Source organism: Ranitomeya imitator, chromosome 6 (genome assembly GCF_032444005.1).
Source record: "Ranitomeya imitator isolate aRanImi1 chromosome 6, aRanImi1.pri, whole genome shotgun sequence".
Taxonomy (NCBI): domain Eukaryota; kingdom Metazoa; phylum Chordata; class Amphibia; order Anura; family Dendrobatidae; genus Ranitomeya; species Ranitomeya imitator.
Window position 1 is genome coordinate 430,883,687 of NC_091287.1, and position 12,362 is coordinate 430,896,048.

At 43.9% G+C, this 12,362-nt stretch overlaps 1 protein-coding gene across 1 annotated transcript in view; it reads left to right on the plus strand.

Moving 5' to 3' along the window:
• RP1 (RP1 axonemal microtubule associated) overlaps positions 1–12,362 on the plus strand; it is a 367,563-nt gene that overhangs the window by 24,227 nt on the left and 330,974 nt on the right. The window contains exon 3 of the mRNA XM_069732327.1: positions 10,252–10,423. Coding sequence (XP_069588428.1) covers positions 10,252–10,423 — 172 coding nt within the window. The remainder of the gene's footprint in view (positions 1–10,251; positions 10,424–12,362) is intronic.

Sequence of the window (12,362 nt, forward strand, 5' to 3'; positions counted from 1 at the left end):
AGAGGCTATGGTCACACTATCAGTATGTGGTCAGTATTTTACATCAGTATTTGTAAGTCAAAACCAGGAGTGGAACAAACAGAGGGGAACGCTATAATAGAAACGCGTCACCAAGTCAGCATTTCTTACCCACTCCTGGTTTGGGCTAATAAATAGTGACGTGAAATACTGACCAAATACTGATAGTGTGACCGTAGCCTGACAGTGGCATAACACACATTTCCGGCAAGCACGCTTGAAATCCGCCCATCGGGGACCCCCTTCCCGTGATTGCGGGTTACCTGTGGGTTGGCATGATAACCTGAGGTCTCCTGCAGACCTCTATGATTTTCACTGCTGGATTGCTATGTCGTTCAAAAGTACAACTCTTCCTGCAAAAAAACGAGCCCTCAAATGGCCATATTGACAGAAAAATAAAAAAAATTATGGCTCTGGGAAGAAGAGGAGGAGAAAGCGAAAAATACAAAAATGAAAATACCTCTGGTCATGAAGGGGTTAAACATATTTGATCATTATCCCTGGTCATGCCTGTGGTCATTAATTGGCTTTATTTTAGAACTCTATTTTTGGGTATTCAATATTACATTTGCTCTTTGGAGATCATGCAACAGCATCCATAGTTCTACTAGAACCAGCACAGACCTTACGGGAATGATTGTCAAGTTCCCAATGGTCTTTGCTACCTTTAGGGCTCATACTCACATGCGAGAAACTTGGATGAGTCTCGCACGTCAATACCCGGCACTGCACCCGATACTCAGGAGCGGAGCGTGTGGCTGCATGTATTGCTACGCGTCTGCACGCTCTGCTCCTGAGTGCCGGGTGCAGTGCCGGGTAGTGACGAGCGAGACTCATCCGAGTTTCTTGCATGTGAGAATGAGCCCATAGGGGAACTTATCATAAAAAAAAAAAAAAGTAAAAGTAAAAATAAAAAAAGTACTATGAAAGAAAATCATAATAATAAGTAAACAAAACTACGTGATGATAAACCTACACTAGGGAGTGCATGCATTATCTTCACTGCTGCACAACTAAAGAAATCTTAGGATTTTTATCTTATCTAATTAAATAAAAATAGAGTGTGAAAAAACAGCTATAGGCTATGTGCACATAGTGCGGATTTGCCTGCGGATTGGCCGCTGTGGATTCGCAGCAGTTTTCCATCAGGTTTACAGTACCATGTAAACCCATGGAAAACCAAATCCGCTGTGCCCATGGTGTGGAAAATACAGCACAAAAACGCTGTGTTGTATTTTTCGCAGCATGTCAGTTCTTTGTGCGGATTCCGCAGCATTTTACACCTGCTCCTCAATAGGAATCCGCAGGTGTAAAACCGCAGGTGAGATCCACACAAAAAAATGCACGAAATCCATGGGAAATCCACGGGCAATCCGCAGGTAAAACGCAGTACGTTTTACCTGCGGATTTGTCAAAAACGGTGCGGAAAAATCCACACACGAATCCGCAACGTGTGAACATAGCCATTAGTGTTGAGCGATACCTTCCGATATCTGAAAGTATCGGTATCGGATGTTATCGGCCGATACCGGCAAAATATCGGATCTCGCCGATACCTGATACAAATACAAGTCAATGGGACACAAATATCGGAATGTATCCTCGATGGTTCCCAGGGTCTGAAGGGGAGGAAACTCTCCTTCAGGCCCTGGGATCCATATTAATGTAAAAAATAAAGAATAAAAATAAAAAATATGGCTATACTCACCCCTCCGACGAACCCTGGCTGTCACCGCTGCAAGTGTCCGCCTCCGTTCCTGAGAATTGCAGAGAGTGAAGGACCTTCGATGACGTCGCGGTCAGGTGACCGGTCACCTGACTGCTCACCTGACCGCGACGTCATCGAAGGTCCTTCACTCACTACATTCTCAGGAACGGAGCCGGACACTTGCAGCGGTGACAGCCAGGGTTCTTCGGAGGGGTGAGTATAGCCATATTTTTTATTTTTATTCTTTATTTTTTACATTAATATGGATCCCAGGGCCTGAAGGAGAGTTTCCTCTCCTCCAGACCCTTGGAACCATACGCACGGCACACTCCAATTCCGATTTCCGATATCACAAAAATATCGGAACTCGGTATCGGAATTCCGATACAGCAAATATCGGCCGATACCCGATACGTGCAGTATCGGAATGCTCAACACTAATAGCCATATGTTTAAAACATAAAGTAAAAAATGCTCTATTTGTCAGCAAAAAAAAACATTACTAAACTAAAAAATAAAAAAGGTGTAGTCGTTTGACCAGTGCTTGGAAAAAAAAATTGGAAAGATTCTACTGGTCCTTAAGGAACAGAATGTTCTTCAGAGGAAGAGTTAAAGAGGATCTGTCATCAGATCTAATACTATGCACTTAATGAAATGGATCACTTGGTCCTACTGAGGTTGGTGTACTTACTTTGCAAACTCACCTCAAAATATCTATATAATCCTTTCTGGTCAGTATTTTTGAGTCCAGTAATGTGCTGGCAGATTTCATAAATCCAAGTAAATTCAGGCTGCAATCTCTGTCCCCTCCCATCTGGCTTGATTGACAGCGGATCAATGTTATACTATGGGGCAGTGCTGATCAGCGTTTGTTTTCTAATGCCAATTCAACATGAGAAAAAAATAGTAGCATGCTGAGATTTGATAAGTAAATGAAATCGCACTCACACATTTATGTCTACAGGTGCTTTGAAATTGGACTGCACTAGGATGGCATACAAGTACAGTCCGATTTCGGAAGACTCACACAATGGAGAAGATGGAGAAATCTTGTTCTCCATCTTCACCTCACCTGTCCTGCGATTCTCTCCTCCAATAGAATCGGATCACACTAAACTGACACTGTGATCAGCGTTTCAGCCTAGTGTGATTTACATAATTGATCCAATTTTCTCACATGAGAAGATCTATGCGTGTTTGACCCCGGCCGAAGCTGCAGACTTCACAGCACTCCCCTGTAAATTAGCCGGTCTTCTAGCAGCACTTTCATTGTACAAGGGTAGTATGGTGGCTCAATGGTTAGCATTGCATCACTGGGGTCCTGGGTTCAAATCCCACCAAGGACAACATCTGCAAGGAGTTTGTTTGTTCTAGCCGTGTTTGCGTGGGTTTTTTCCCACGTTCCAAAGACATACTGATAGTGAACTTAGATTGTGAGCCCCATCGGGGACATTGATGATAATTATGCCAACTGTAAAGCGCTGCGGAATATATTAGCATTATATAAAAATAAAGATTATTATTATTATTCCAACACTGCAAGAACCAGGTTCAGGGTAACTCTGCATGTGTGTCCATTATATCTATGATAGGATATGGTAGATTTACCAAGACCTTAGGAACATCCTGGCGTTTAATCACAGTTCTAAAGACAAGAGGGAGGAGAAGAAACCAAATACTGATGAAGAACAAGGCTACTGAACTTCCACTTTTACATGATTTACATATTTTTTTAAAAAACGTGAAATATATATATTTTTGAAGCATAGCGGGATTCTAGAAACTTCCAACAAGCGCCGTGAGTTCTTCTAGTCATAGATCCACTTGAAATCAATAAGTAACATCTAATACTTAGTTCTCTTCCTAAATAATGTCTCATTACATGTCATATAGAAATCTGCTCAGCGCCTCTTCCTCTATAACATGTTATCTACTGATATTGCACAATTTTTGCCATGACAATATCTTTAAAATCATTTATCATAATTTATAATATTGTCTGAGGCTATGTTTTGCTGCTTTTTTTTTCTGGAGCGACAGTGGCATGTAAAAGTTTAGGCACGCCTGGTCAAAATTACTGCTATTGTGAACAGTTAATCAAGTTGAATATGAAATGGTCTATAAAAGGCCTAAAGATGACACATTTCCTTTGCAATTTTGTCACTTTTTTATATATTGTCATCTTTTATATTCTAAAAATGACAAAAAGAAAAATGGGCTGCTGCAAATGTTTGGGTACCCTGCATGGTTAGTACTTGGTAGCACCCCCTTTTGAAAGTATCACAGCTTGTAAACGCTTTTTGCAGGACCGGCATTAGGGGCAGGCAGACTAGGCAGCTGCCTAGGGCCCCCGCTGCCCTAGGGGCCCCCAGCCAGGGGCGGATATACTGCTGATGGCACTGCTGCAGGGCCCAGAGGTGGAGGGTGGTCTTTGCCGGCAAGCCCCATATCATGTAGCATCGGGCCCCTCTCACTCCCTCCTGTAATCCCTCCTGTAATCATGGAACACCAGTGCTGGGGAGAGAGCGGGGCGCGAAGTGCAGGAGATCAAAAAGGGGGCGTCATGCAGGGAGAGACGCTGGCCAATGAACGCTTTCCTCACTAGACTGAGGAGAGTGCTCACTGGCTGATGTCCTCCTGCATGGCGCGCCCCAATGGTGAGTGCTCACCTACAGTCAGGGGCCCCACCGCACAGCACACAGGGACAGCAGTGGAGGATGAGCAGGACTTACATTGTGTCTTCTGCTCCCTCCACTGTTCTATTCCCAGCAGGCTGCAGCATCTCCTCACAGAGAAGAGATGGGGGAGGAGCTCACTGCAGGGGACAGCACAGCAGCACCAGGGGGGCTGATATCAGTGCTGTCTGCTCTGTGTCCCATCCCCCACAGTGCAGTGGGTACTGCAGCCCTCTCCAACTGAACTGACCTCCAGGGCTCATCTGATCACCTGATATACAATAATAGTATGTGTGTATACAGTGGGGCAAAAAAGTATTTAGTCAGTCAGCAATAGTGCAAGTTCCACCACTTAAAAAGATGAGAGGCGTCTGTAATTTACATCATAGGTAGACCTCAACTATGGGAGACAAACTGAGAAAAAAAAATCCAGAAAATCACATTGTCTGTTTTTTTAACATTTTATTTGCATATTATGGTGGAAAATAAGTATTTGGTCAGAAACAAACAATCAAGATTTCTGGCTCTCACAGACCTGTAACTTCTTCTTTAAGAGTCTCCTCTTTCCTCCACTCATTACCTGTAGTAATGGCACCTGTTTAAACTTGTTATCAGTATAAAAAGACACCTGTGCACACCCTCAAACAGTCTGACTCCAAACTCCACTATGGTGAAGACCAAAGAGCTGTCAAAGGACACCAGAAACAAAATTGTAGCCCTGCACCAGGCTGGGAAGACTGAATCTGCAATAGCCAACCAGCTTGGAGTGAAGAAATCAACAGTGGGAGCAATAATTAGAAAATGGAAGACATACAAGACCACTGATAATCTCCCTCGATCTGGGGCTCCACGCAAAATCCCACCCCGTGGGGTCAGAATGATCACAAGAACGGTGAGCAAAAATCCCAGAACCACGCGGGGGGACCTAGTGAATGAACTGCAGAGAGCTGGGACCAATGTAACAAGGCCTACCATAAGTAACACACTACGCCACCATGGACTCAGATCCTGCAGTGCCAGACGTGTCCCACTGCTTAAGCCAGTACATGTCTGGGCCCGTCTGAAGTTTGCTAGAGAGCATTTGGATGATCCAGAGGAGTTTTGGGAGAATGTCCTATGGTCTGATGAAACCAAACTGGAACGGTTTGGTAGAAACACAACTTGTCGTGTTTGGAGGAAAAAGAATACTGAGTTGCATCCATCAAACACCATACCTACTGTAAAGCATGGTGGTGGAAACATCATGCTTTGGGGCTGTTTCTCTGCAAAGGGGCCAGGACGACTGATCCGAGTACATGAAAGAATGAATGGGGCCATGTATCGTGAGATTTTGAGTGCAAACCTCCTTCCATCAGCAAGGGCATTGAAGATGAAACGTGGCTGGGTCTTTCAACATGACAATGATCCAAAGCACACCGCCAGGGCAACGAAGGAGTGGCTTTGTAAGAAGCATTTCAAGGTCCTGGAGTGGCCTAGCCAGTCTCCAGATCTCAACCCTATAGAAAACCTTTGGAAGGAGTTGAAAGTCCGTGTTGCCAAGCGAAAAGCCAAAAACATCACTGCTCTAGAGGAGATCTGCATGGAGGAATGGGCCAACATACCAACAACAGTGTGTGGCAACCTTGTGAAGACTTACAGAAAACGTTTGACCTCTGTCATTGCCAACAAAGGATATATTACAAAGTATTGAGATAAAATTTTGTTTCTGACCAAATACTTATTTTCCACCATAATATGTGTATGTTTCTATCTGTGTGTATATCTGTGTATGTACGGTATATGTGTGTATGTATGGTATATTTGTATGGCTGTGTGTGTATGCATTTTGTATGGATATATGGTATATATGTATGTTTATGTGCATGTACATATGGTATGTGTGTATGTATATGTGTGTATACTATGTGTATATACTGTATGTGTGTATGTACGGTACGTGTATGTGTATATGTATGCATGTACGGTATGTGTGTGTATGCATGTACGGTATATGTATGTATGTACGGTATATGTATGTGTATTTGGGTATGTATGGTATATGTATGTACGGTATGTTTGTACTATATGTGTATATAACTGTATCTGTTTATGTACGGTATATGTGTGTGTATGCATGTAAGGTATGTGTATGTATGTACGGTATATGTATGTACGGTATGTGTGTGAATGTACGGTACATGCATGTGTGTATTTACGGTATGTGTATGTATGAAGGTATATGTACTGTATGTTTATCTATGTGTATGTATGGTATATGTATGTGTTTGCATACACTGTATTTGTATGTGTATGTGTATCTGTGTGTATGTACGGTGTATGTATGTACGGAGTGTGTATGTATGGTATATGTATATACGGTATGTGTATACTATATGTGTATATAACTGTATGTGTGTATGTACGGTATGTGTGTATGCATGTAAGGTATATGTCTGTAAATGTATGTACGGTATATGTGTATCTGTGTGTATGTACGGTGTATGTATGTACAGTATATGTAGAGCAGATACCAGACATATCGTGGGTATGTAATATCACATAACCACGAGGACTTTGCACACTTGCTGTCATGTGCGAATTAGAGTGTCAGCCATGTCTGTAGTGTTCTATTCACTGACAGAGGACACTAGTTGTCACCTGGCTGCAAGTCTGACTGCACTGGAACCAGCAGAAATGAATGCAAATGGATATATATATTTATTTAAAACACACACAGAGTGTGTGTGTGTGTGTGTGTGTGTGTGTATATATATAATCTCTATCTCAGTGAAAAAATATACTGTATATATATTTTTTAAGAGCTGAGGGGGCCCTGTGATTGCTTGATTGCTATGTATGCCCCTGCTTGCAGGACAGTAATAATGAGGGCAATCTGCCTTGTTTCTCAGAGCTCGAGGCTCAAGGGTCCCATTGCCAGATTGCAATCATCATAAGCAGCGTACCGGACAGGGAGGGGGCCCAGACACAGTTCTTGAACAGGGGCCCCAAGCTATTAGTGTCCGCCCCTGCCCCCAGCCAGTGGTGTGTCGCTAATAGCGGCACACCATGCAGCTGCTATGGGGCCCCTGAGTCAGGCCCCATAACCTGCCCAGTGTCAGTGAAGAAGCAGTGGGTGACTGGAGGCAAGAGTCGGCTGCTGTGGCTAAAACCTGTGCCCACTGTTAAAGAGAAATTCATATTCACAGCTCCCTATGCCCATTGTCCCTCCCACCGCTATGCACTGAAGCCGGCGCCGAGAGATGGGTGGGACTATAGGAGTGGAAAGCATTGAATATTCATTTCACTTTAATAGTGGGCACAGTAGCCGCAGCTGCAGGCTTTCTGCTCCTGGGCAATCACATGTGCCCGCTACTAAAGGGAATGAATATTCACTGCTCTCCACATCCATGAACACGATATATATCAGTGAGCGAGTGAGTGCATGGTGGCCAATGGCCATAATACTGTAAGACTGAATTATAATCTATGAGCGACTGTATTATATTCTTTGTGGGGTTGTGTTATACTATATGAGGTCAGAATTATAGTCTATATGGGGAGTGTATTTTACTCTATGGAGGACTATGGGAAGTGTATTATACTCTATGAAGGACTACGGGGAGTGTATTATACTCTATGGAGGACTATGGGAATTGTATTATACTCTATGGAGGACTATGGGGAGTGTATTATACTCTATGGGGGACTATGGGGAGTGTATTATACTCTATGGGGAGTGTGTTATACTATATGAGGGACTATGGGGAGTCTATTATCCTATATGGAGGACTATTGGGAGTCTATTATAATATATAGAGGACTATGGGGAGTGTATTATACTATATGGAGGTCTACTGGGAGTGTATTATACTATATGGAGGACTATGGCGAGTTTATTATACTATATGGATGACTATGAACTGTGCAGTATATTATATAGAGGACTATGGGGGTGCATTATACTATATGGAGGACTATGAAGAGTGTATTATACTATATGGAGGGCTATGGCGAGTGTATTACACTATATGGAGGACTAGGGGGAGTACACTATACTCTATGGAGGACTATGGGGAGTCTATTATACTATATGGAGGACTATGGTGAGTGTATTATACTATGTGGAGGACTAGGGGGAATATATTATACTATATGGAGGACTCTGGGGGTTCATTATACTATATGGAGGACTAGAGGGAGTGCAAAATGCAGGATATTCATCAAGTAATTGGACTGGTTATGCCGGAACAAATTTCATTGTTCTCATCAGCACATCGGCCAGTTAAAACTACAGATATTCTGCTGAGATGATACTGTATGGGGACAGATTGATTTACTAGTGATCATTCTGTCCCTATCATTATTCCTCAGCCAGTGTTAAGAGCCTGGGAAGCAAGTGGCGAATGACTTCAATATTGTTGATCACACTTGTTTAGTGGCCTGAAATCAACGCATGTAAATACAACCAAAATGTTTCTGTGTGATATGTTAGCATATGGGGCCCCATTTTAAACTTTTGCCTAGGGCCCCACTATGCCTAAAACCAGCCCTGGCTATTTGTAGCCAGCCAAGAGTCTATCAATTCTTGTTTCAGGGATTTTCATCCAGTCTTCCTCAGAAAATTCTTCCAGTTCTGTGAGATTCCTGGGTCGTCTTGCATGCACTGCTGTTTTGAAGTCTAGTCACAGATTTTCAATGATGCTCAGATCAGGGGACTGTGAGGGCCATGTAAAAGCTTCAGCTTGTGCCTTTTGAGATAGTGGATCGTGGATTTTGACATGTGTTTTATGACAATATTTTTTTTTTTTTGCTTAAAATACAAAGGAAATGTGTCATTTTTAACTTCAGGCCTTTTAGAGATCATTTCATCTTCAAGTTGCATAACTGTTCACAATAATAGTAATTTTGACCAGGGGTGCCCAAACATTTACATGCCACTGTAAAACCTAATTTCTTGACAGTAAAAAAGTTGCAGTAAAATAGAAAAGGTTTTGCTGTGTTTTTTGCTGCGTTTCTCAGGATCCCACAGTTCAGCTTTGCTTCCACCACAAAAGCATAAACAAATCAAGGTGATAGGCCACCAATGCAAGACGTATGTGAAACCATAAAACATTTTTGCAATAAAGAAACATTTTTATGTTTATTTGCTAGGTTATTGTTTCCTTTTAACATATATTTAATTTAATTATATCTAATTAAATTATTCTATGCTTGGAGTGGGGAGAAACAAAAGGATTTAAAAAGTTTTTTATGTCTGAAAAATAGTGACTGTTCTGAACCAAAAAGCTGGATTCGTGTATGAAGTGCAGTGTGAATTAATGTTATATGAGCAGTGCATGAAAAATACACAATTGCAAATGTAAAAACAGCGGGGCAAGTTGAAATAGTAGGTCATTGTTTAATTTAATACATATCACTAATTTAATTTTCGTTAATGAAATTAAACTATGCATTGGAATGGAGAGAAACAAAAGGATTGCTTTAAGTGCAAATAATATTACAATAAAAAAAAAACTAACATCCATGCTCATGCGACAATACCAAGACATTATGGTGCATACTTGCTGTAAACAGATACATTTTTACACTTACCCATTGCTTTCTATGGGTGAAAAACTGGGGCGAAAACACTGAAAGTGACATGTTGCAGTTTTAAAAAACGCAGCAGTTTTCCAATTCAGTCTGGAAAAAAAAACAACAAGCATATGCATGAGATTTCCGAAATCTCCTACCTTTTGCTGGTACTTTAAAAAGCAGCTTTTAATTTACATTAAAAATGTAGCAAAAACCCTGCAAAAATGCAATATGTGAACATAACCTTAGGATTCTAGACTTTTGCTTATGTTTCTAATAAGACTGCTTTGTTTCTAGATTCTTAGCACCCATGCCCTCCTGATGAGTTCTGGAACCATAGTGGCAGCTGGCAGAGAACCATTTAAGCCGGGAAATTATGAGTCTGAGAGGGAATTTCTACCTGCTAAATTACCGGGGATCTCACATCGTGTATTTCCTAAATCAAGATCAAAACCAGAAATGAAAAGCCGTGAGTAGAATAAATCTAACAAACCTTTCTAACCGTTCACTATCAATTCCCATTGACTGTGTGACAACACGCACATAATTAATATGGACAGATAAGGTGAACTGGCACCAGGGCAATTATACTTAGCCAAGTATGTCCGAGCTAACAAGACAACGGTGGGAAGTGTACCAAGAAGCTGTCACATATACTCCTACAATATGGACATGACTTATAGATGTAGCATAACTCAAGATATTGCAATACTCAATAACCGCCAATGACTGAGACTACAACTGTCACAACACTACTATGCCTGTGGTTTTCCATTGTGTCTTAAAGGAACCCTGCCGAGTCATTTTTATTGTTGTATTAGAACTGTTGCAGCCATTCCACCAGTAGAGTAAAATTGTCCAAACAGTTTCCTTTTCATGCACAGTGTCCCCAAAAATATCTGATTGCCAGATTAATTTCTGCATGTATATAACTTACACCTATCAACTCTACAGACTACCATGGACTCTGGATTTTGCTCAGACCATGGGCACTACTGGAAATTACTTTATAATATACATTTATTTGTTTTCCATTTAGGCATACAACTTTGAGCGCCTTTTTGTTATGGTCCTTTTGTTTTCAAAAGTTAAAGGGGTTACATACTTGTGAGTCCTCACATCGTGCCCACTGCATGTTGTGAGGATTCTCCAGTGTCGGTAGCTGCAGGCGCGTGACCATAGGTATGTGATTTAGATATATGTGCCGACAAGATGTGTGCGGCCTCTCTCAAAATAATTGAATTGAGCAATGCCAGACACGTCTAGTGAGAACATGGGCAGAAGTGTGACATTGCATGCTTGTCACATGACCTCCAGAAGGGGGGCTGTAATGGGCGTAGCTTGATGGAAGCCCCCACATGACTGCGTGGCCGAGAAGGGGGTGTGGAGTTAATTTTGAATAAAAACAAGGATGGCAAGGGGATTGGTGGGAATTTTGAGTAGGGGGGTGTTTTCAGTGGAAGAAGGAGGCGGGGGCCGGAAAAGTGCGGGAAGGATCACTTGTGAGGTGAATCAAGAGTAGAGAAGACGTGTGCAGCTACTCACCATGGCCTCCATAGACAGCCTCGTGGAGCAGCTGCGCAGGGAATCCAGGTCCAGGAGCGACGGATGGCTGGAGGAGCAGCTCACCAGGCTGCTGGGCGACTGCGGGAGCCGGGGCAGCAGGACCAGGAGGACCCGGCCCCCAGAAAGATTGTCCCCCGACATGTCACCGCGCGGCAGGCGCAGGCCACGGAGCCCCTCCGGGGACCCTGCGGGGGCTGCGGGACGCGGTGCGACCATTCAGCCCGCTCCCCCCTCCGGCAGGAATCCACCCGGCGGCTCTGCCGGCGCGAGTCAGCGGCGTGGAGCGGGGAACAGCCAGGCGCGGCCCGATGCCAGGGCCGCAGCGGAAGTCAGGGCCGCATCGGAAGTGCGGCCTAGTCCGGGAGAGAGCGGCAGTGCGGCGCCATCTAGCGGTGCCAGAAGCAGCCAGACCACGGCGAGGACAGCGGCGGCAGCAGCAGGAAGAGACGGGAGTACAGCGGCACCAGCGGTGAGGGCCGCACAGGAAGTGCGGCCTAGTCCGGGATCGAGGGGGAGTGCGGCGCCCCCCAGCGGCTCCAGGAACAGCCGAGTTACAGCACGGCCAGTGGCGGCAACAGCAGGAAGAGCCAGGAGTCCAACGACGCCAGCAGTGAGGGGGAGTTACGGAGCAGCGGTGGCAGCGGCGGGCTCACCTCCCCCAGGTGGGCCTGGCAGAGGCACCGGACGTCACAGCAGGGCGACGGGCAGGCTGGCAACGGTGGTTCAGCTGGGCCCGGGACGTGGTGGTTGTGGAGCAGGTGCTGGTCAGGCAAGTAGGCCAGGAGGCCGAGGTGGATTACAAACAGCCGTCAGGTCAAGATCCGCCAGGAGGTCCAGCGACA